At 46.2% G+C, this 25,280-nt stretch overlaps 1 protein-coding gene across 1 annotated transcript in view; it reads left to right on the plus strand.

Annotated features, from left to right (window-relative positions):
- The window catches only part of SORBS1 (sorbin and SH3 domain containing 1), a 139,259-nt gene extending 116,204 nt beyond the window's left edge, over window positions 1-23,055 (plus strand). The window contains exons 32-37 of the mRNA XM_065408217.1: window positions 924-1,676; window positions 3,134-3,247; window positions 17,403-17,462; window positions 18,028-18,218; window positions 20,975-21,087; window positions 22,988-23,055. Coding sequence (XP_065264289.1) covers window positions 924-1,676; window positions 3,134-3,247; window positions 17,403-17,462; window positions 18,028-18,218; window positions 20,975-21,087; window positions 22,988-23,055 — 1,299 coding nt within the window. The remainder of the gene's footprint in view (window positions 1-923; window positions 1,677-3,133; window positions 3,248-17,402; window positions 17,463-18,027; window positions 18,219-20,974; window positions 21,088-22,987) is intronic.
- The last annotated feature ends 2,225 nt before the right edge of the window (window positions 23,056-25,280 follow it).

Genomic DNA, 25,280 nt, shown 5'->3' on the forward strand with positions numbered 1-25,280 from the left:
GCCTGCAAACATTTTTGCTTTAAAGTTGAGGACATACATGAGGTATGTGCAGGTGAGGGTGAGGGAGGGAAGGAAAGGTTTTAGCTGGTTCTGTTCAACATACACAACAAGACCCTTCAGTGAGTAATGCTGGGGGAGGAGAGTCAGGAAGTCGGGGCATGCACAGAGATTAGGGAAGGATTGGAAATTTCAGGGCCACAGTCAGTGTCTCTGTCCTTGTCTTCCTTTAGCGGTCTTATTAGCAGGTATTTCTGTTCCTGGCCATTGAGCGAAGAGGAGACCGTGCTTGCTTTCTTGGGGTTCCCTGAAAAAGTGAATCTCAACTTAGCTTCAGTGTGTGTGGGCCTGGCACATCCTACGTTGCCATGGCATGCCTGCTGCCACCTTGCTGCCAGCTTTTCCCTTGGTTTGGAAGCCTGTACGCACCCTTTCTTTGTTTTTTCAGCAGTTTTGTTAATTCTCTCAGTAAAAGCAGTTGTTTTCTTCCTTTCATTCTTGTTTCCTGCAAAGCATGGCTGGTGCGCACATATGATCGGGGAAAGCTCTAGGCCTGTCATGCCCAAGAGCCCTGCACCCCTAGACAAGGGCAGAGTTCAACCCATCTTTGTTCCAGCTTCATAAACCTAGAACTTGCTTTAAAATCAAAGAGCCAACTCCCGGGATGCTTCCTGCCTTGTAGCAGTGCTGGCTCCTTCAGCAGCCCCATGGCTCCAGTCACTGAGAGGCAAGGTACTACTCAGTGTGAGTAAGGGTTCGCAGTCTGCATGAAGCCCCCAGCAAGAGTTTATCCTCCATGCTATGTCGCCTGCTTTCCTGCACTCACTCTTCATTTCCTCACTGCCTTCACTTGTGTTTGAGAATTTTGTACTTTTCCTTGTCATTTGTCTTATTTCTATCTTTTTTTCCTTTTCTTTCCTTTTAAGTCTCCTGGCTCTGAGCTGCTCCATACACCAACTCCTCCACCTTTGCCTTTCCCACGCCATGCCCTGTCTCCAGAGGTGCAGGCGATCACGGCCGAGTGGATTTCCCTGACTGTGGGAGTGTCTCCTAGCAGTACTCCTGTCATAACCCCTCCATTGCCTCCTCTCCCCGAAGGCTGTCTCTGTCCCATCGACTATCTCACGCCCTCAGCTGCAGCCAGCCCCTCCCCCTCTGTTAGCCTTCACCATTCTAACCTTTCGGGCTCCTCCACGCCACGGTCCATTATATCGCCACTGCCATCTTTCCCCTCCAGGCCACTGTCCTCTGCTCACACTTTCAGTCACACCACTCCGCAAAGCGAAGAAAAGTTTGTTGGCTGCCCTTCCCCCAACCTGAGCAGCTGTCAGACCCCTCACTCGGTTGTTGGGAGACCCGAGAACTTCCTCTCCGAGCTCAGTGATGTCATTGGCAACCAAACCAAGGTCCAAAATAATAGAGAAGGCAGCAGAAACAGTGAGAGAGAGAGTTGGAAGGAGACAGACAAAGGCTTTAATCCCATGCCCGAGATCTCTGTGGAGGGTTGCTTGAAAACATCAAATCTAGACAAGAATATGAGCCCAGAAAAGAGACCCTTTGCTTCCTTTGGGGAAAGCCAATTATGTCAGGAGCTAATCACTACTGGGCAGGGAAATAATGCTGAGAAAAGAGGCACAAGGAAAGGTGAACTGAGAGAGAGTCGAAGCGGAGCAAACAAGGTACTACTCCTGCATGTGTATGCTATTCTGAAACCCTACTCTTACTTGTGTGTTCAAATCCTTATTGCTCAGCTGGCCACACAGAGCCAGTAGCTGTTGTCTATCCCTTTATGGACTGTAGCTAGCTAGTGGCTGTTAGCAATACTGTCTCCTGCGTGCAAGGGGCTAAAATGGCCTAGAAGTGGATTCAGCAAGGCTGTAGAAAGAGAGAGTTAGTTGAGAATAGGCATGAAAGTAGGAATTGCCTTGACAAATATTCCAAAGCCTCGTCTAGTCTGCTATCCTGGCCCAATCAGTGGTCATTACTAGATGTGTCAGAGGAAGGCATATTGCAGCCTCCATGCAATTCACCTCCCTGTACAAAAACAATGGACTACAGGGAATTCCTTCCTCACCCTAGCTGGTGATCAGTTTATGCCCTGAAGTATAAATTTCATCCTAGCTAGAGAGAGCACCTATGCTGTTCTCATTCATAAAAATGAAGGCAGGTGAACCTAATGGAGCCTGAGATGGTGTGAACCTCTAACCCGGGTCTGTGTATTTGCATAGCCAGCTAGTTAAAGTGCAGGAGTCATTTTTTCTTGTAATACACTCAGTGGGCCTGATTCTCATTTACCCTTTATGTAAATGTCACTAACACCCACTGTAAGACCCCTTTACACTGCCAGAGTGGGGTAAAAGGACCTTAGTGTAAATAAGAATTAAAGCCAGTAGTGTTTTCTCCCAAGAGTGAGTCAGTTATTTAAAATTATATATACACTTCTTGCTGAAGAGCAAGCTGTGCTCTGTGAAAAGAATAGAGGAATCTTAGGGGAGCTCTCAGCTAGCAGGAGGTGGCATAGTTGGCTTCAACACACACACCCCCAACATCCCCCGCTGTGCCAAATCTCGACTGATTTATGGTCCCTTGGAGACCATAACCAGCTGGAGTAAGTTACAGTAGCTCCCTAGGTTGTTCTTGCTTACACCCAGGCTGTGGCTTTGGCAGCTTCAGAATCAGATGCCTGGAACTGGCTCCTTTCCCCTTTGCTGTATCAAGATGATCTTGATGCAACATAAAATCTGGGCCAGAATTAAACAAGGGAGGGAAAAATGCCTTCTGAGATTGTGTTCCATGCTACCAAATTATATTTTTTTAATATGAAATTAACCAGGGTCTTCACCAAAATTGTATCTAAGCTTTACAAAAGGATATAGTTTATCATCGTTATGTATTGCCAGCAGCCATTACCTAAGCTTAACATTCTGCACATTTTAAAATGCAGTCGAGTTGTAAGCAAAGAAGGATAAGATAGGAAGGTGTGTTGTCTCTTGCATGGAGTTACGTTTGCACCAAATGTGTGCACCAAATTTAAGTGTGTGTATATATAAAGGATGCTCTTATCACAAAAGACGATAACAGTGATTCTGATAAGAAATCATGCATTTAGCTGACCAACTTTTCTTTCCTTTAAAAGACTGCAGACACTTCATTCTCTTCATCTGCTCTTCTCTCTTCCTCTGCACTTTCTTCCTCTGCTGTCACAATACAACCACCTCCTAGACTTACACGCAGGGTCAGAATGCCCCAGGTAACCATTGTTGCTGATAATTATTCTATGGCTTGGAGCTGTTTCCATGCTATTTGTTATGTGGTTGCTTGTCCATATGTTGATTTCACAGGTGAAGTACCTCTGCTGACTTTAATATGGTGAGCCTGTTAAAGGGTCATTTAAAGTTAGTTCCAGATGCCGTGGAAATGATGGAGTAAGCGGCGTGGGTGAAATCTTCAGTGGCTGTATGTCAGTGTAGCTTTGTTGAAGTCAATGGAACTAAGATGATTTACACCAGCTGAGGATCTGGCCCTAAATTCCTCCGAAGTGTTAGCTTAAGACATATTTGATCCTGTCAGATCCTGAGTGCCTGTAGCTATTCCCGCCGCAGGTCCCCAGACCCCAAACTTGCTACCCTGGGTTTGCTGGAAGCTGTGATCTCCATCAGCAACCACAGTCTGCCTCTTTGTGGCAGTGCTCAGCCATGCCCTGGCACTGGCACCTCATCTGGGCACAAGGTGCTCATGCAGGGGATAAGGACAAGCAGCATCTGGGCTGGGAGGAGCCTTTGCAAGGGCTTTCCTTGCTTCTTCCCTGCTCGGTATTCTCTGTCAGGGGCTGAAGCTCCCTCCCGGTGCCCCCGCTGAGCAGGACCTTGCGGCTCCCCATGACAGCACCGGCAAACGGTGACTCACTGCACAGTTCTGTTCTGGTGTGTGACTGTCAAACCCACCTCACAGGGTCCTGTACTCACTCATCGTCTCAGTGACACAAATGCCTCAAACTCCCCAGGAGCTGGGAGTCATGCTAAGGTTTTCCCAGCCTCGTAGCATCACCAGCAGGAATGATTCGTTAGGCCACATCCTGACCTCTGTGTAGTCTCCACCCCAACTGTCCTGTCACCTTCAGGTCACACCCTCAGGTGACCCATATGCAGCCACATCTCCCTGTTCCCTATCACCTTCGGGTCCTGCCCCCAGGTGAGCCCCACACAGTCCTAACCCCACTGCCTTCGTTAGATTGCCCATGTGTAACCAAGAGCACTTGGCCTGCTGGTGATGTGTGAGCCGGACTAGCTTCTGGTTCCCTCTCCCATCACTGGGCTGAGTCTATGGGGCTCACAGGAGGCTTTGTTTTCCTGCAAGGCAGCAGCTCTGACTGTTACCTGTGAGGGGCATTCTGTGCAGCGCAAAGGGGCTGTTCTGCTAGAGGTACTTCTTGCTGCTAACTGCAACTGGTACTGGAGCTGACCTCTGTCCCCTCCTTTCTGTGATGTCAGGCTTTTGGGACCATGGCCCTGGTAGCTCCATATTCCCTCTCAGCAGCTCTACATGGAGGTTTGCTTTAGTGTGAGGAGCCCCTCGGGTTTCAGCATTTCCGGACTCTGGGAGTGCTTTTGTAGGGCTGGGAGATTGACTCCTGGGTGGGGGAGTTGTCTAGCTTGCTAGCTTAGGGGTTTGTCCTGCTGTCCATCACTGCGGTATCTGAGCACCTTCCACATACGTTCAATAGCAATAAGGAAGTCCCTAGTGACAGGCAGCCTAAGTAGGGAGTTAGGTAACAGGCAGGCCCCACTGGCACCCTCACAGGTGGGGACATCAAAGCAGGCATTCTGTAACTGATCAGTGGACTCCCTATGCCTCATGAACCCATCCTGGGCCCTGCATAGCAGCAAAGAGATGGGGAGTACACACCCTGAGGGACTGGCCCACGGTTTGAGAGGGCTGAAGATATAGGAACTAATGATGTTGGTTAAGGGACCCTAGTGAAGAGAGTCTGTACAGAAGAGGAAAATAAATAAAACACTCTAAAAATAATGGGCAGCAAGCCCAGGGTCACTTGTTCCTGGGGTGGGGCCTTGAGGGAGTCCAGGGGATCTGGTTTGATGGGGAACTCTAACAAAGCTATTTTTAAAAACATACCTGATTTGGGACCCACCTGTTAGGCTCGGTAACTACAAGAGTCCCTCTCACTACCCTCCTAGCATCCATCACGTTCACTTGTGTTGGCTTTTAAGAATGTTTGGAGCTCTTTGGAGTAGGGGCCATTGTTTATTCTGTGTTTGTGATGTCTGTGTAGTCTCATGACATGAAGCCTTGATCTTGATTTAAGCAAGGGAACCACAGCATTAAACCCCTCCAGAGCCAGAGAAGGAGAGATGCTAAGATTGTGGATCACTTAAGAGCTGCCGAGGGAGCCCGGGTCACTGTGGCATAGGCGCCGACTCCATGGGTGCTCCAGCTGGAGGGAAAAAAATTAGTGGGTGCTTTGCAACCACCACCAGCCAGCCCCCACTCCCCACTCCCTCCCAGTGCCTCCCACCCGCAGCATTCAGCTGTTCCGCAGCATGCAGGAGGCGCTATGGGGAGAGGGAGGAGCGGGGACGGGGAGCACTTGGGGAGGGGGTGGAACTGGGGGGGAAGAAGCGGGGCGGCGGTGGAGCAGGGGCAGGAAGAGGCGGGGGTGAGGGCTTGGGGGAAGAGGGTGGGGCCTGGGGTGGAGCACCCCCAGAGGCTGGAAGAAGCTGGCGCCTGTGCACTGTGGGGAGCCTCAGACCCTCTACCTGCCCTGGGCAGGGGGCCAGCCTGCCCAAGAGTAACCCCAGTCCATGTCCCTGCTCCCCAGGGTAGGTGGCCCGGGCTCCCTGGGAAGCTATTACTAAGTCTGGCTCCCACTTCCGGCCTGGCCAGGGCCTTGGGGGGGAAGAGGAGGAGCAGGGGGTGGGGCCATGTGGCTCTGTGGGGGGCTAAAATGTTCTGTGTGCCCAGGACCCCAGTAAATTTTAATCCGTGTCTAAGTAAGAGGGATGTAATGTATCAAGAAGATGGTTTTGCAGAGGTTGTTTTTTATTTGCTTCCAAAAGTTACTAACCACCTTTTTCTGGTATGGGCCAGTAAAGATGGGCTCAGGCTGCAGTGTTCAACTCTGGAGTGGGAACACCTAAAGGTGTTAGGACCTGTTAGGACCTGGAGTTCTGGCTCAGCACATTGGGAAGGTAGGGGGCCCTTGTAAACTTCAGGATCAGATTTCAAGTGGCCCAAAGTTAGGGGCATGGGGTTTGTACATGTTTGCATCCAGAGTTTTGGATCTGACTCACATCTGTAGGACAGTGGGTGGCTAATTCTGTGATTATTGGCTTGATTGCTTTGTGTTGAGGGGAGTGTGTTTCTGGCATAGCTGCTAATGTCCAGCCTGGTGTTTCAGCTGGTTCTGTGGAACCCACTAACACCCAAATTCCCTACAAACACTACCAAAGGAGCCAGTGTTAATACTGTTGTAACATAAACAGCTCAGTGTCAGCACTGAACAGCTGATACCCCCTCCTCTCTATTCCCCCGAAAGGAGTAAGAGGTATTCTAGTCTGTTTACACATCAGTATACTTCCAGCTCAGTTCCACTGGCTGGCAATATATGAAGGAGAAAGCACACACTTTGCAAAGGCTAGTGTGGGGTGCTGGTTGTTTTCACCAGTCAAGTGTGCAAATTGGATCCGGAATTCGTGGATGGAGGATGAATCTGGACCCCTGTTGCCATTTTTAGTCATTTCCCTGATCATCAGCTGCTCTCTGAGGGTGAAGTATGGAGTTAAGCCTGCGATTTGCCCTTCGCTCACCTCTGTCCCCATTTCCCCTGGGGACAAGGGCTTTGAATGGGCAAATGTTCATTGAACAGCCACCTTCCCAGTCCCATGCCCCAGAATTTACCATTTTGATTGAGATTCCAAGTACCTGACCCCAAGGGTGGGTTTGTTTCTAGTTCAGATTTTAAAAAATCAAAATTTGCAATTTACTTGTGGGTTTGTTTTCTCCTAGCATGTAATTCACTCATCCCTACTGGGAGCTGTGTGTGTGTGCAGGGCTGTCCCTAGGGGGGTGCGGGACCTGGGACATTAGAAACTCAGTGCCTATCTGCTGAGGGGTGCTCTGCCCAAGCCCTGCCCCCACTGCACCCCTTCCCCCAAGGTCCCAACCCCACCCTGCTTCTTCCTGCCTCACCTCTTCTTCCCCTCCCAGTTCTGCCCTGTCCCCCGAGCGCGCTGCACCCTTGCTCCTCCCCCGCAGCACCTCCTGATGCTGAGAAACAGTTGATCCTTGGTAGGCGCTGGGAAGGAGGGGGAGGCGCTGATTGGTGGGACCTGCCAGTAGGCAGGAGGCGCTGGGGGCAGGGGGTGGTTCTGGTAGGGGGCCTCCTCCCCGCTCGCCTCCCCCGCCCCCGCTCGCCTCCCCATTCGCCTCCTCACTCTGCTCGCCTGCTCACCTTCCGCTTCACCTCTCCACCTGCGGGCCCCCACAAAGCGCGGGGTCTGGGATGGGTGCCCCAATTCACCATACCCAAGGGACAGCTGTGTGTGTGTGTGTTTGCACATTAGTATGCGAGAGAAAGAGAGAGAGAACAGGACGTGATCACAAAATGATAATCCTAAAGATGCACTTTCAGACTAAACGCTGAACTGATGCTGTTTTATTTATGATTTTGTGCCCTGCTGATAATATGACTTTGATGTCCTTTTCGGGGGCTTATCAGGCCAACATTTTTATTCCATATGCCATGACAACTACAGCATTGTGAGGATCAAGTTAAAATTATGCATTAAATTATGAGAGGCCTCAACCTGCCCTCTGAGTTTGTAGGCAGTTATTTAGGGTGCAGTTAGCACATTTGTATGTACAAATAGATATCCCATAGATATCCCTGAATGGCTTGTGGAGACACTGTTTGCATGAGCAGAATTGTAGGCACCAACTCATGGGCCAGTTTCCAAATCTAGCCTTCTATTATTTTTAACTTAATGCTAAAAGCACTAAGTCTTGTCCACGTGGGGAAATATTCCAGCGTTCCTATGCTGGTATAATTATAAAAGTGACATAAGCAAAACTGAAAAAAGGCCACTGTTGTTCTGGATCAGTGTCCACAAGTGGGAGTTATACCAATAGTAATGATGGTATATTTCCTCATATAGACAAGCTCTTAGCAGAAGTTAAACTGAGCTACAGAATTCAGATCCAGGTTTGGACCTCAGTTTCGACACTGCTCATCCTCAGTGTTTGTGGGTGTTTTTCAGTTTGCAATCCCAATTGAGCTCATTCTAGAGAGCAGCTCTAATTGTGAAATTCAAAGCCAAGTTTTGTTCCAGATATCAGACCCTCTCACACATGGGGCTGTTTGGACTGGGGTTCTGATTCACTCCTATCTCTAGTACTAACTCAATACATTAAAATGGGCCAAATTCTACATAAAATTACAATCCCCTGCGTGTGTGTGTTTCCCTCGGTGTGCCGCCCCAGCCCTGCGCAGTACTGTTTATTCATGTTATAGGTTACCCTTATTGCACATCCATATTTTATTACGCTATGTGGGGATTTGCAGGGAGGGGCTAAGTGGGTTCCCTAGCTGGTGCATGTTAGATCGTGATTCCTACAGAGGACAGCTCGCTTACTTATCAGATCAGCAGTCTTGGGTCACCAGTGTGTTGCTGGTGGTGGTCAGGAGGTCATCTAGTCCAACCCCCTGCTCAAAACAGGAGCAACCCCAACTAAATGATCCCAGACAGGGCTTTGTCAAGCGAGGCCTTAAAAACCTTTAAGGATGGAGATTCCACCACCTCCCTAGGTAACCCATTCCAGTGCTTCCCCGCCCTCCTAGTGAAATAGTGTTTCCTAATATCCAGTCTAGACCTCCCCCACTTCAACGTGAGACCATTGCTCCTTGCTCTGTCATCTGCCACCACTGAGAACAGCCTAGCTCCATCCTCTTTGGAACCCCCCTTCAGGTAGTTGAAGGCTGCTATCAAATCCCCCCTCACTCTTCTCTTCTGCAGACTAAATAAACCCAGTTCCCTCAGCCTCTCTTCATAAGTCATGTGCCCCAGCGCCCTAATCATTTTCGTTGCCCTCCGCTGCACTCTCTCCAGTTTGTCCACATCCTTTCTGTAGTGGGGGACCCAAAACTGGACAAAATACTCCAGATGCAGCCTCATCAGTGCCGAATAGAGGGGAATAATCACTTCCCTCGATCTCCTGGCAATACTCCTACTAATACAGCCCAATATACTGTTAGCCTTCTTGGCAACAAGGGCACACTGTTGACTCATATCCAGCTTCTTGTCCACTGTAATCCCCAGGTCCTTTTCTACAGAACTGCCGCTTAGCCAGTCGGTACCCAGCCTGTAGCAGTGCATTGGATTCTCATAGACTCATAAACTTTAAGGTCAGAAGGGACCATTATGATCATCTAGTCTGACCTCCTTCACAACGCAGGTCACAGAATCTCACCCACCCACTCCTGTAACAAACCCCTAACCTATGCTTGAGTTATTGAAGTCCTCAAATCGTGGTCTCTGCACTTGTCCTTGTTGAACCTCATCAGATTTCTTTTGGCCCAATCCTCCAGTTTGTCTAAGTCACTCTGGACCCTATCTCTACCCTCCAGTGTATCTACCTCTCCCCACAGCTTAGTGTCATCCGCAAACTTGCTGAGGGTGCAATCCATCCCATCATCCAGATCATTAATGAAGATGTTGAACAAAACCGGCCCCAGGACTGAGCCCTGAGGCACTCCGCTTGATGCTGACAGCCAACTAGACATCGAGCCGTTGATCACTACCAGTTGAGCCCGATGATCTAGCCAGCTTTCTATCCACCTTATAGTCCATTCATCCAATCCATACTTTTTTAACTTGCTGGCAAGAATACTATGGGAGACTGTGTCAAAAGCTTTGCTAAAGTCAAGGTATATCACGTCCACCGCTTTCCCCATATCCACAGAGCCAGTTATCTCATCATAGAAGGCAATCAGGTTGGTCAGGCATGACTTGCCCTTGGTGAATCCATGTTGACTGTTCCTGATCACCTTCCTCCAAGTGCTTCAAAATGGATTCCTTTAGGACCTGTTCCATGATTTTTCCGGGAACTGAGGTGAGGCTGACCGGTCTGTATTTCCCCCAATTCTTCTTCTTCTCTTTTTTAAAGATGGGCACTATATTTGCCTTTTTCCAATCGTCCGGGACCTCCCCTGCTCGCCACGAGTTTTCCAAGATAATGGCCAATTGCTCTGCAATCACATCAGCAAACTCCCTCAGCACCCTCGGCTGCATTGCATCCGGTCCCATGGACTTGTGCATGTCCAGCTTTTCTAATTAGTCCTTAAATGGTTCTTTCACCACTGAGGGCTGCTCACCTCCTCCCAATACTGTGCTGCCCAGTGCAGCAGTCTGAGACTGGAAGCTGACCTTGTCTGTGAAGACCAAGGCAAAAAAAGCATTGAGTACTTCAGATTTTTCCACATCATCTGTCATTAGGTTGCCTCCCCCATTCAGTAAGGGTCCCTCACTTTCCCTGCACCTCATTGTTGCTAACATACCTGTAGAAACCCTTCTTGTTACCCTTCACATCCCTTGCTAGCTGCAAACAATTATGCTTTGGCCTTCCTGATTACATCCCTGTATGCTCGAGCAATATTTTTATACTCCTCCCTAGTCATCTGTCCAAGTTTCCACTTCTTGTAAGCTTCCTTTTTGTGTTTAAGCTCACCAAAGATTTCTCTGTTAAGCCAAGCTGGTCACCTGCCATATTTGCTATTCTTTCTGCACATCGGGATGGTTTGTTTCTGCGCCCTCAATAAGGCTTCTTTAAAATACTGCCAGTTCTCCTGCACTCCTTTCCCCCTCATATTAGTCTCCCATCCTGCCCATCCCTGAGGGAGTCAAATTCTGCTTTTCTGAAGTCCAGGGTCCATATTCTGCTGCTCTCCTTTCTTCCTTTTGTCAGGATCCTGAACTCGACCATTTCTTGGTCACTGCTGCCCAGGTTGCCACCCGCTTCTACTTCCCCTACCAAGTCTTCCCTGTTTGTGAACAGCAGGTCAAGAGGAACATGGCCCATAGTTGGTTCCTCCAGCACTTGCACCAGGAAGTTGTCCCCAACACTCTCCAAAAACTTCGTAGATTGTCTGTGCACTGCTGTATTGCTCTCCCAGCAAATGTCAGGGTGATTGAAGTCCTCCATGAGAACCAGGGCCTGTGATCTGGAAACTTCTGTTATTGTCCGAAGAAAGCCTTGTCTACCTCATCCTCGTGGTCTGGTGGTCTATTGCAGATGCCCACTACGACATCACCCTTGTTGCTCTCGCCTCTAAACTTAACCCAAAGACTCTCAACAGGCTTTTCTCCAGTTTCATACTGGATCTCTGAGCAATCATACCGCTCTCTTACATACAGTGCAACTCCTCCACCTTTTCTCCCTCGCAGTGCTCCAGTCATGTGAGTTACCCCATCAAGTCTCTGTTATTCCAATCACGTCATAGTTCCTTGACTGTGCCAGGACTTCCAATTCTTCCTGTTTGTTTCCCAGGCTTCTTGTATTCGTGTACAGGCACCTAAGATAACTAGCTGATTGCCCTCTCTCAGTATGAATCAGGAGGCCTCCCCTGTTGTACCCTCCTCCTTGTATTTCCTCCTGATATCCCACTTCCCCACTTACCTTACATACATATATACCCATATACACTACAAATATATACATCATATCCATATTATTCATATGTATTAATTATCTGGGAGTGCCCCCAAGGCTCAATCATAAAACTACATTCCTCAATCAGTCCCGGGTCTAATATTTCCAAGCCCACTATAAGGGACTAATAACAATTGTAAAATAAAATCTGTCCATCAGTCATGCAAGGGAATGTGCAGACTAAGGGACATGAATGTGTGGATGGGAAAGTAAGGTGGCCACATAACAGTGTTTAGCCCACTGGGCCACCTTCAGTCCATGCATTATACTTTTCAGGATGATGGGTAAACATCCTCCCCATAAAAAGACAATGGGAAAAGAGGTAGGCCAGTGTTGAGCACTTTGGAAAATCCCACTCATGATCTTTTTTCTAACAGGAAAACCCTATCTCAGTGGGTGCCTGGACTATTAAATTGTGCAGATTTATTCTGGTATCATTACAAAGCTGTGTCATTACTCATGTCTGTGACATGGGGAACAAGGCAGGCTATGGCCATATGACTAAATAGTTAATGTTCGTATAACTTAACTTTATGTTAAGCATGTGCTTAAGTTTCTCTCTATTCAGCAAAGCACCTTAGCGCCATTGAAGTCAATGGAAATTAAGCATATGTTTAAGTGATTTGCTAAGGTGAGGATTTAGCACTGAGCATTATTGTAAATCTGTGGCTTTGATGGGTTTTGTACGGTATGTTACTTATAGAGCTTTATGTTTAATTAAACACCAGTGGAGGTGGTGGATTAATTTCTCCAGGGGATCCCTCTGTTTTACAGCTTTAAATTTATGCATCATATGATCAAATACCTCAGCCTGCCCTCTGAGTATGTGTGTCTGTTCATTTAGAGGGCAATTACAACATTTGAATGTGCCAGTGAAAGCCCCTCTACCCATGTGTACATGCTATATTTAAACGCTGCCCCCCCCCCATCCCCAATTTATTGATATTTTTGTTCTACAAAATCTTTTTTTCTTTTTAAAAAATGTTGACCATTTGAATACAAAACCACGCTGGCAGGGTCATTTGTTGGAGAAGCAATGTGATCATATATATATTCCCCTTCTCCCCCCGCCCCTCCGGAAAGTAGAGATGAAAAGATCTGGTACCCACAATTCAAGAAGGATGTTGATGAATTGGAGAGGTTTCAGAGAAGAGCCACGAGAATGATTAAAGGATTAGAAAATATGTCTTGTAATGATAGTCTCAGGGAGCTCAATTTATTTAGCTTAACACAGAGGAGGTTAAGGAATGGCTAGATTACAGTCTATAAATATCTACATGGGGAACAAATATTTAATAATGGAATTTTCCATCTAGCAGAGAAAGGTCTAACACAATCCAATGTCTGGAAGTTGAAGCTAGACAAATTCAGATTGGAAATAAAGTGTAAATTGTTAAGAGTGAGGGTAATTAACCATTGGAACAATTTCCCAAGGATCATGGTGGATTTTCCATCACTGACCATTTTTAACTCAAGATTGGATGTTTTTCTAAGAGCTCTGTTGTAGGTATTATGTGCAGCAGGTCTCTGGCCTGTGTTACTCAGGAGGTCCAGACGAGATGGTCACAAGGGTCCCTTCTGGCCTTGGAATCTCTACCTCATAGGTCGCCTCGTTCTCTTCCCTCCCGCACTGCCTGCCAGCTGGGGATGGTTCCTTACCCTATATTGCCCAGGCTTGTGCCTATCTGGTTTTACTATCCCAGAGGATTGGGGTTTCCATTCCTACCATTAGGAGATTATCCCACAATCCAGTGGTTCTCCCTGCAGTTCAGCCCACATTTCCCTTTTCTCCTTCTCATCACATTATTCCCAGCTGCACCCCTATGGGCCACGCTGGGCAAATCCTGAGTTAGGTCCAGCTCATCACCTCCACTTTTGGCCCAAGTCCTATTGAAGTCAAGGAACAGATGCCCACTAATTTCACCAGGCCTTTGCTATGGAGGGATGAATGAGTAGATACTGAAAGTGCATGGTGGGAGACGAGCCAGATGTTTACACTATATATATATATATATATATATATATATATATATATATGCGCCAGTGCAGCTCCCTGTGAGTCCATGGGAAGTGTGCCCATTTACATGGGCCTTACTATCTTATGGTCTTAAGGGGCATTTCCAGCAAGGAATGTATTAGGATGGTGTAATGGGTTGGATCACAGAAACCCCCCTGGGAGCTGCCAACTGATGTGCCAAGACTACCTCTGCTCCTGTTTTCCCTGCCAGCTCAGGACTCCAGCACCCTATCTTGCTGAGCCAGACACTCCCGTCTGCTCCAACCAAGACCCAGGGTCTGAATTACTTACCCCAAAACTGCAGGTTTACCTGAAAACAGCTCACAGAAGTGTGCTTGTCTTTAGCACTGAGATGCCCAACTCCCAATGGGGTCTAAACCCAAATAAATCCATTTTACCCTGTATAAAGCTTGTACAGGGTAAACTCATAAATTGTTCGCCCTCTACAACAATGATAGAGAGAGATGCACAGTTGTTTGCTCCCCCAGGTATTAATACATACTCTGAGTTAATTAATGAGTAAAAAGTGATTTTATTAAATACAAAAAGTAGGATTTAAGTGGTTCCAAGTAGTAACAGACAGAACAAAGCAAGTCACCAAGCAAAACAAAACAAAATGCGCAAATCTATGTCTAATCAAACTGAATATAGATAATCTCACCCTCAGAGAAGCTTCAGTAAGTTTTTTCCTCAGACTGGACACCTTCCAGGCCTGGGCACAATTCTTTCTCCTGGTACAGCTCTTGTTCCAGCTTAGGTGGTAGCTAGGGGATTCTTCATGATGGCTCTTCTCTCCCTCTTTGTTCTGTTCCACCCTTTTATATATCTTTTGCATAAGGCGGGAATCCTTTGTCTCTCTCTGGGTTTCCACCCCCCCTTCACTGGAAAAGCACCAGGTTAAAGATGGATTCCAGTTCAGGTGACATGATCACATGTCACTGTAAGACTTCATTACCCACTTGCCAGCACACACATATACAGGAAGACTCACAGGTAAAACACAGCCATCTTCAGACAATGGTCCTGGTTAATGAGAGTCATCAAGATTCCAAATCACCATTAATGGCCCACACTTTACATAATTACAATAGGCCCTCAGAGTTATATTTTATATTTTTAGTTTCGGATACGAGAGTGGTACATTTATACAAATAGGATGATCACACTCAGTAGATCATAAGCCTTGCAGTGATACCTTACAAGAGACCTCTTGCATGACGCACATTTCAGTTACATTATATTCACTTATTAAATTTTTATAAAACCATATAGACTGCACAGTGTCACAGATGGGACAGCCTGAGTTTTCCTGAATCAAACCATAATTCTTATGTGTAGATGCTGTGTACCATAGCCATGAAAATCAGCTTTTCCCTCCTCAGTTAACTGTGATTTCTTTGCCTTTGATGTATTATATCGAGTTCCTTTGCAAAATACTGATTTTGACTTTGTAATCATCCTATTAGCCTTTCAGGACTGACGGTGGCCATGTAGGAATGACTTCCAAAAGTCCTGTAACAATTTCAGACTACCCAATAAATGCCATGAGCTCTAATTCCATTGTGGTAAGCCCATCCCAGTCACTTTCTATTTTCTATACAAAGTCAGAACAAATAGTTTCTGAGCAAAATGATTCAGGAGTAATTACTAATCCCCAGAGAGCCAGATTGACAAGAGGAGATTTCTGGCTGCATTGCGGTTGGGTGGGCGTACTGGTCAGGGACCTTAAGATGAAGGAACTGGGAGAGGATACTTTAGTCTTTGATGTAGCAGTGGGGGAACCTCCAGAAGATTGGAACTCATGTTCACAGAAACTTCAAGGGAGCTACCCCATGGCTGAAGTTAGCCCCGCTATGCTCCTCTGAACTAGCTGAGTCTCTTGAGTATCCAAACTCAAGCTGAAAATCTCCTGCCATCCATTAAGTTCTTGATTTCCTCCCTTCACTCTGTCTGGAAATGCCATGAGCAGCCTTTCTCCTGAGCTGCCAGCACACCAAGGCCTTTGGAGAACTCAGCAGTGCAGAGGGTGCATGGAAATGAACAAAAAATACGGGGAAAGAGTGAAATGGACCCTCTGGAAAAAGATTTGGGTCTAACATTTTACTGAAAGCTCACAGCTAGAGGCAACATAACTTACCCTAGGCAACCCATCTGTATTGCAGACTAGAATAACAGCCCTAGAGAGGACGAGTCCTGCACTCCTTGCACAGGCAGTATGTCCACTGCTTTTCTTAGGAGTTTTGAATGTGTAAAAAATGCAAGATTGCAATGTAAATGCAAATATTTGTAGTGGAATTTTTTTCATGTTCCATCCAGTTGTTTGTACCTTGAGACTCTTCAAACAAACTGCTTTTTCTTGAAAGTAACCTAGGGCATGGGAATGGCTCTCCAATGGAGAGGTGGTGCGGGGGAGGTGGAGAAGGAGCAATGCTGAAGAAAAGATGCACCTAGCTGGCAGTGTTCACAATGGCTCTAAAGCTTGGACGTGTTTAGATGTTGGGGTTGGGTCCAGGCCCATCTCTGTTCAGAAGCACTGGTCCCTCTGAAAGGCTGCTGCATTCTTAGAATTCATGTGACGGCTCAGACCCTCACCTAGGGTCAATCAGTGTAGCTCCCATGCAGTGACAGCGGCCAGTGGTGCTGGAACATTTTTTACAGTGGGGGTGCTGAAAGCCAGTGGCCCTCATGCCAAACTTTTTACCTCACCTCCCCCCTTACTCCTGTCCGTGCCCTCCCCCACACCCCAGAGCTGGGGCCAGGAGCAGGGCCATGGCTCTGGGTCGGGGGATGCAGACAGGGGTAAGGGGGCCAAGGCTGGGATCTCACGTGCGAGGCCAGGAGCAGAGCCTCCAGTGTGGGGCTGGCGGCTGTGGGGACCTTGTGTGCTTCCAGGTGGCGGGCCATGAACAGAGCCCTGGGTGCAGGGCCAGCAGCAGCCAGGAGCTGAGCCCCCAGGCACGGGGCCAAGAACAGAGCTCTGGGCGCAGGTCCTGCAGCCGGGAGTCAAGATCCCAGGTGCGGGGACAGCAGCACCAGGACCCTGGGCGCAGGGTGGTGGGCAGGACCCTGCACAAAAACTGGGGGTGCTGCAGCACCCCCCGCACTCCTAGTTCCCATGCCTATGACAGCGATGCACTTGGAGTGACTTCAGCTGAGCTGCATCCATTTACACCAGCTGAGGATCTGGCCCACTCTTTAGGAGGCAGCTGAGCTGTCATTTTTCCTGATCCTAAATGTCTCCAAGGGCCTTTCCAGAGATAATGGCAATGGCATTTTTCATTAGGGTCTTTGGCCTAAAGGTCTGACAGTCTGACACTTGTGCTTCTGTCCATGTCTTTTTCCCCTACAGGAATTCAATGCAATGCTGTTTGCCATCTGTGTCTCTAGCTGTGTCTCATCTTTTCATCTCCTCCTCTAGTTGCCTATGCTAACCCTTTAATTTTTTTGCCATTGTATTACCCTTTGCAGCACACATGCTGCTGCAATGCAATTGCATTGCTGTACTCTCCAATGTCCTCTGTTTTAAAAATCCTATTGTCTGAATCAAGTGGCGGTGGGTGGTTTTGTGTTTTGTTTGGTTTTCTGTGCGTCATTTTTTAATTTTAATTCTGACCAATGTAACTTCTGCTAAAATGTCTTCCTTATAATTTGCTTGGTGATCACACAGCCTTCTCACCATTCACTGAGAGCAGGACCAGATCTCACAGAGTCTGAAAAGAGCTATGTGGTAAGGCCACTGTTTCAATCAGATGCACAGTCGTAGCATCTCTTAACACAGACAGTAACGCCTTCATAGAATTTAAAATTGCCAGCTGCTTTCTTAGTCACAAAAAAATCTAGATATCATTGTATTTGTAATGGAGAAATAGAATTTAGCATCTAGAAAAGCTACCAGAGTCAACATGGAATTGGTATAATTGCATTGTCTGTATTGGATTAGAGTTAAATGAGTAGTGCATGACTGGAGTGTGCGTTCTCATATTCCAACTGTAGCGATTGTAATGGTGCCACTGCTTACTAACTGCAACCACTTATGCTTCTGTGTTTTTTTTAAACAAATCTTCAAACTAAGTACCAAATTCTTCTGTATTGCCTGTTTTTCCATGCTTACACCTGGATCCCTTCTGCACTCCACTACCTGGATATTTACCTGGATCTACAACTCTTTTGTTTGACTGGACTTATGTGCTGCATCTGGAATGTCCCATCTCTTCCTGTCTTCCCTTTCCCCCCCATTCCTTGTTGACTGTTCTATGGGTGTTCCGTGGATGTCAATGCTGCCTACCACGCAGGAAGCAGTTTGCAATGAGATCATAAACATTGCAGAAAAGTCTGTTCATTACTGCAGTGCTATTTCTCAACCTCTTGACTCTCGCCACACGGTGGCCTCTAATGACAATAAACCATCTCTAATCATTTCTCAGCAACCTCAAGCACATCAACAAGGAGCCAGCCCTGACAGGAGTCAAACACCAGGAGACATGTAAGTGGCTCTGGTTGCCCTCTCTCCCAGGGGCCTGGTTTGCATCTGTCATGTGCTGTTAAGTGTGACATTATTTGGTACTTCCCCTAAAGCTCCAGGCCCTGGAGGCATGTGATTATGCAAGAGTGTCAGCTTTCATTAAAAAAATAAGGAAGGAAGTTTCTAGCCCTCGTCATTGCAGCGAAAAGCCTGAAAACAGGACCCCTGTGTTTGTATAGCACCTGGCACAATGCGCTGCTCGTACATGACTGGGGTGCCCTGATTCAAGGTTCTTGAATGCTTGGGGTGGACAGTACTACATCTTCTCTTTCTGCAGCTTGAATCCTTGTTTCTTACACACAGATGGAGGGGAAAACTTGTGTCCCAAGTTTTTGGCCAGAGGGCCTGATTCTTCACTGCCTTGTGAAGTCATTTTCACCTGTGTAGAAATGGGAGCACGAGCATCCTGAGTGGGTAGTGCTTTGCACAGGGGTAAAAAACTACCCAAGGAGCAAAGCAGCGAGAATCGGGCCCATCACGCCAATGAATGGAGACAGAAAGAAGTGCTTGAGGAAGCTTGTAAAGTAATACAGTCCTTCAAAGCATAATGGAAATTAGCACAGGGTAAATGTTCAGTTTATCATACATACACAGGATCTGAATCAGGTTCCCAGCTGCTGCTCGAGAGATCTCACAATTAAGAGTCACACTCCTGCATATACTTCCTACAGGGTGTAGGACTCATGACAGCAAGCCCAGCAATGAGTGACTGCAGGATCAGCCCCTAAGATAGATGTTGCACAGATAAAGAGGGATGAGGGCAAGAGAAGTGTGACACAAGGCAGATGGTGGGTGGGACATGGTTAATTAGAGTGGACAATTTGGTGCTAAATGCATAGAAAGTATCATTTCCTGGTGGGACTTCTAGTGCAGGGAATTAGATTAAGTAACCTGCTACTTTCTCCTCAAGGTCTCTGGTTCAAATGCAGCCCATATTGGTGCCTACCATCTGGCTCATAGGAAATGAGTTGGTGGGTTCACAGTAGCTCCTAGGTGGCTAGTTGTTCACAGCACAATATAGCCACTTTTACATTGGCCTCAATAGGCCCTTTGTTGGCAGTGTCCACAGAGAAACCAAGGACTGACTGGGCTTAGCAACTAATGCTGAGATTGCCAGAGCTGCCTAGGGCAGTAGTTCTCAACCTTTCCAGACGACTGTTCCCCTTTCAGGAGGCTGATTTGTCTTACATACCCCAAATTTCACCTCATTTAAAAACTACATGCTTACAAAATCAGATATAAAACCACGAAAGTGTCACAGCACACTAGTACCGAAACATTGCTGACTTTCTCATTTTTACCATACAATTATAAAATAAATCGATTGGAATATAAATATTGTACTTACATTTCAGTGTGATACTTGAGCTTGTTTTTCACTTGCGAGCCTTGGCTGAAGCCTGAGCCCCAGGTGGTGGGGCTGAAGCATGTAACTTAGCTTTGCAGGGCCCCCTGTGGTGCGGGGCCCCAAGCAGTTGCCCTACTTGCCACCCCCTAATGCCAGCCCTGCACTTGTGATCCCCCTAAACCCATCCCATGACCACCCTGGGGACTAGGGTTGCCAACCCTCCAGGATTGTCCTGGAGTCTCCAGGAATTAAAGATTAATCTTTAAAAGATTAATGTCATGAGATGAAATCTCCAGGAATTCATCCAACCAAAGTTGGCAACCCTCTGGGGGCTGCCACCCCCAGGTTGAGAAACACTGTTTTAGATGAGTGGAGTACCCCCTGGAAGACCTCTGCATACCCCTAGAGGTACACGTACCCCTGGTTGAGAACCTCTGACCTAGGGCATTTAAACACATAACTTCCATTAACATTAATGGGAACTGTGTGTCTAAATCCCCTAGATGGCTTTGAAACTCTCAGCCAAAACTGCTTTCTAACTCCTTGATAAACATTTGTGATTGAAGTCCATTGGTGGGGCAGCATCAACGGAGCTTGTGCTTCCCACTAGCCTAGTCTCTGGAGAACTTGAGGACTAGAGTCTCCAGGGCTGGATGTTTGGCATCTTTCGCCAGCACTGATTTCACTCCCAAGGAGAGATAGGGCTGAGCCGCAAGGCTGGGAACTGGAGCCAAACTTCACCCAAAGCTCCAGGGGCTGCTGAGAGCCAGGGGCTTGGGTCAGCTTCATCTCCAAACCCGCAGGCTCCATCTTGGTTGCAGTGGAGTCGCATGTGTGTATCTCAGCAGAATTTGGTCCCTGATTTCTCCTGTCTATACTCCTCTCCTTCAAACAGTTGCAGTGTACAAAGCGAACCTGTCTCAAAGGCATTTCAGTCAGGCGCCAGGACACTCAGTGTGCAATGAAATATGACTAGAGGCCTGAGCAAGCAAATGAACACCCGTTCTGCCCAGGGCAGAAGTGGATGTACCCAGACTTAGGAGGAGGTGGGGAATGGTGGAGTCTTGGTTCTACCAGCAGTACTCCCTGGGAGCAAGGGTGGAACAAAGAGGAAGTTGTGGCTTCCTAATCCCAGTTCCTTCTCTGGGATGCTCCTTGCAGTGCAGCTGTACTATTGCTCCTGTGTTCGTGTGACAATGCCTAGCCCTGCTTTAGCAGCACAGGTTGTTTACAATTGGTTTTGGACTCCATAATAGGACATACAATAGACGTGGTAGCTTTTCAAACTGTAGTGTGTATTGGATGTGATTGGATGTCAGCAGAGTTCACTGTATAATTTGTAACATCTCTCTCCCTCCCTCGGCTTTAGACTTAGCTACCAAGCCCTGTACAGCTATATTCCCCAGAACGACGATGAGCTGGAGCTAAGAGACGGAGATATTGTAGATGTCATGGAGAAATGCGATGATGGCTGGTTTGTGGGTGAGTGCATCATATGTTTAGTACTAATATTATTATTACAGGTAATCAAAAATGGGGAATAAATTGTGGAAAATTTCAAAATTTGGAAATTGCTTCAAAATGGAACAATGTTTTGGGGGGTTTTCCCAAAAATTTTCATGAAATATTTTTGAAACATTTTTAATTTCCTCTCTTCCCATATTTTTTCCACTGAGAACAATACAAGAATGATATCCAGGCAGATGGGTTTTTCCCACCAACTTTTTAATTTTCTCATTTTTCCTCTTGCTACTCTGTAACTTTTCAAAATTTCCCCAGTTTTGGAAAGGTGTAATAATTACAGAATGTCAGTTTTTCTTTAGCCACTCTGGAATTTTTCCAATGTTGAGGAAGCTTTGACATGTTGCAGAGACGACGAAAGGAAAACTGGGGAAGGGGTGTGTGTGTGAAAAAGAAATATGTTGAGGGGAGATAAACATAAAATAAATAAATAAAATAATAACCCTACAATCCAGAAAATCAAATTTCCAAAATTTGAAATTTCTATTTTTTTTAAAGAAAGCAGAAAATGTTAAAAAAAAAAAAAAAAAAAAAAAAAAAAGCTTTTTGCAAAATTAAGTTTCCTAAAAGGGCCATTTTTCATCAAAGAAAAGTCTCGAAGGAAGAAAATCAGCCATCTCTAATTGTTCTGCCACACTGATACAGTGCTGCAGGGCTGCACTGCACTTCATACACACTTTCCCTGGCTCAGGGAGCTTGCTCTGAACAAGCCAAGTCCCAGGGGAAGGGCTGAGCAGGAAGGGAGTGTTAATGAGGGGGGATTGCTGGGAGAAACGGATTTTAAAGAAGGATTTGAAGGAAAGGGTTTGGTAGATGAGTAGGGGAGTAGCTGGTGATTATGACTCTCATTTAAGCAGAAAAAAGGAATACACCAATGCACTGCACATTTCCAAAAGGGATGGTAGCTGGCATGCCTGGTAGCAGCCTTAGCGGAGATGCCAAGAGCTGAATGGGTCACAGACCACGGGTATGTGCACGTGTCAAGCTGGGGCGTGATTGGCAGTTCGAGGATACATACCTGCCAAGCTCTCACTGAGCTAGCGTGCTAGAAATGGAGTGCAGCGCAGCAGTGCGAGTGGGGGGAGGGACTAGCAGCTGAGTATTTTCCTAGCACCCCTGATGGAGACACACTCAGGACAGCCGCTCGTGCTGCCGCAGCTGTGCTCTGTTTTAGCACGCTATCTCGAGAGCTAGCCATGGTTATGTCTCCTCCTCCTCACACCCACAGCTCCAAGTGTAGACATACCCTGAGAGGCTTGAGGGCCCATCTCTTTCCTAGCAGGGCTTCCCTCCAGAGCAGGGCTGAGGCACACTATGAAACCTGTGTGTATGCTGCCCAGGCCAGATTTTCCAAAGAGCTAAGTACACTGGGTGCTGAGTTCTTTTGTAAGTCTGGCCGTAAGCAATGCAATGGGAGATGAGCTCTTTGGACGTCAGGCCCATCTGTGGGTTCAAAGCACATGGAAGCCTGGCCCGATTGTATTCTGAGGACACAGGCCCAGATTGTGCTCTCCATCACACCTGGGCAAATCACTCCATTGATTTCAGCTGATTTAAATGGATGTAGCAAAGATCACAGTCTGGTCCCCAGACTACAGCCCTGTCAATCCAGCACTACAATTGCTGTATTAAAATTAAAAAACAAAATGAGTGCAGTTAGTGACAGTTATTTCAGTTAATTCTATTCAGGAACAACAGAATTTTTGACCAGGACCCCTCTTCTCTTGCGTTGCCAAGAACAATGATTTGTACCCAGCCTGGCTTACAAACAAAGCAGGCTGCTCTTTCTCTTTCAAATCCCAGTCACCTTCCCCTGTAGCTCCATCTTATTCAATTTCATTCTTATTTTCTTTCCCAACAGGTATGTCTCGGAGAACAAGACAGTTTGGCACTTTCCCAGGCAACTATGTGAAACTGCTGTACCTCTAAAACAATCATGCACCCGCAACGCTGATTAGTATTGTTTACCGGACAACATTTAAGTAGCAAAGACCTTTGAAATCAGAGAATTTATTAATGTAATAAATGAGAGATGAGAAGTGGAATGGGGATGTGGTTATGTGGTACAGTTCTGGGTTGAATGTGCAGGCCTGGATCTGGGTGATGCTGGGCTTACTGTTTTTGTTTGCTGAAGGAAAGAGACAAAGTTTCTAGTTTACAATGCTGCCTTTGTAGCTCTGAGTTCTGAGCTCAGAGCTTAGTTTTCATGCTTTTCATTGAGTACTTACCTCTGAGACAGAGTTGGGGGAAGCAGCAGAATAGAGTGTGTGATAGGTTTTGCTTGTGTGAGAGAAAAAGCAGTGGGAACTGTAATGCATTGAGGCAACATGCAGCTCTGCAGCTGCTCCCTCTCTATAACTGAGGGAGGCCTTCTCTGAGATTACCCCCATCTGCAAGGTAATTTTCACTCTGCCTCCCACTTTCATTCTCAATTATTTCTTCGTGATGTGCACCTTAGCGTACATGGCCGGCAGAGAACGGTTTATGTGATTAGACTAGGTAGCACTCTATCATATGGGGAGGGGCTTTGAACTGACAGTTTAATCCAGAGCAATCAGCCAAAAAAAACCCCTCAACTTTGGTAATATTCTGCTTCATAATATCCACCCCTGCAGGTTTTTCTGTGTGTGTGTGTGTGTATATGGGTGAGCATATTGTGTGCATAGAAATGAACAGGGTCACAGTTTCCACGAGGAATCAACCCAAATTTTACAAAAATGGAACAAAAATAATGGAAAATTTAGGGGGCACAGATCCTGTTTGCAAATCCCATGGCTGTTTTCCCCCTAAATGTTGTGCTGAACGACAGCACACATTTTGAAGTATACTCTTTGCAATAAAGACTTTATTTTTTCCTGGTATTCTATCATAGAGATTCGGATAGATGCTAGCAAAATATTACTGAGCTTGCTTTTTTTTTTTGGTGGTGGTGGTTCTTGATTAGGCTGTCTCCTAATGAAACTAGCAAGGCAAACCAATTTGTAAAGCTGTGTTTATACAGCTATTACCAGCTGCATATATTTGTACTTTTTTGAAAAAACACGGCTTGCCCACAAACTTGCTTGTAAATCAAAAATAAATGCTCTTTTTGATAGAAATTCTGTTTCAAAAAGAAAAAAGTATAGATAAAACCAGTTGCATCAGATTGCTTCCTACATTTCCAGTACAAATAGCAAAAGTTAAGATTGCTATTTTGGCATCTGCCATATTTAATAATAGAAAATGCCTATTTTTATGCCGATGCTTTTATACAAACTGATTAACAGTAACTGCAACTAACTAACTGTTAGCATGACTTGCAATACATTTTGATAAATTAGCCATACTCCTGGGTTTAAAAACACTTATCTTTCGCTGAGATCAACGGAAGAGAAGACTCAAAGTGCTTTGGAAGTATGATTGTAAATATGTATATTTAACTTTGTACAGACAATGTACTTACCTTGTATAGAAAAAAATAATTTAAACAAATTGAATGAAAGGGGGAAAAAAGGCAGTTATGAAAGGTTTTTTTTTTCTCATTTTTATTTAAATGAAGGAATTCTATGTAAGTTCACATGAAGAGTTTTAGCACAAAATATCCACTCTAAACCCGATACAAATACAACACAAAGCACCATTATATTTTTGTGCAGGAGTGGGGGTAACTTCAATCCTTATCTTATTTATGGTTTTTGATTTTCTGCTTTTGAGTTGCATTCTTGTTATCTGCAGCAATGTTTAGACCTATTGCTAGGACTGGATCACACCTAATTAATCTAGCCAACAAAGTAACATGATGATATTGACTGTATATAACCAGCTCATTTAAAGGTTTATTTTTGTTGCTGTTGCCATTTTTAGTTATATACACACACAAACCGCAATTTATTTTTGTGTTGATTTTGGTTCCTTATTGCAGTGGATGACGATTTGACAATAAATTGAAGGGCTGAATTACTCCTTTGGTCCTGGTACAAGTTATTTACTGAAGTTTACTGGGAGTTGCTGTGTGGCCATTGACTGTCAATGGAATTTTGGCCTTTTGAAAATGAGCCTTAGTCTCTTCAATCAGGCGCAGTGATGCTCAGCGCTGAAATGCCTTGAACAGGGCCATCCTTAGGCATACGCAGATGCGTAGGGCACCATGAAATTTGGGGCACTAAATTGCCCCA

This window comes from Emys orbicularis, chromosome 7 (genome assembly GCF_028017835.1).
Source record: "Emys orbicularis isolate rEmyOrb1 chromosome 7, rEmyOrb1.hap1, whole genome shotgun sequence".
In the NCBI taxonomy this organism is placed as follows: Eukaryota; Metazoa; Chordata; order Testudines; family Emydidae; genus Emys; species Emys orbicularis.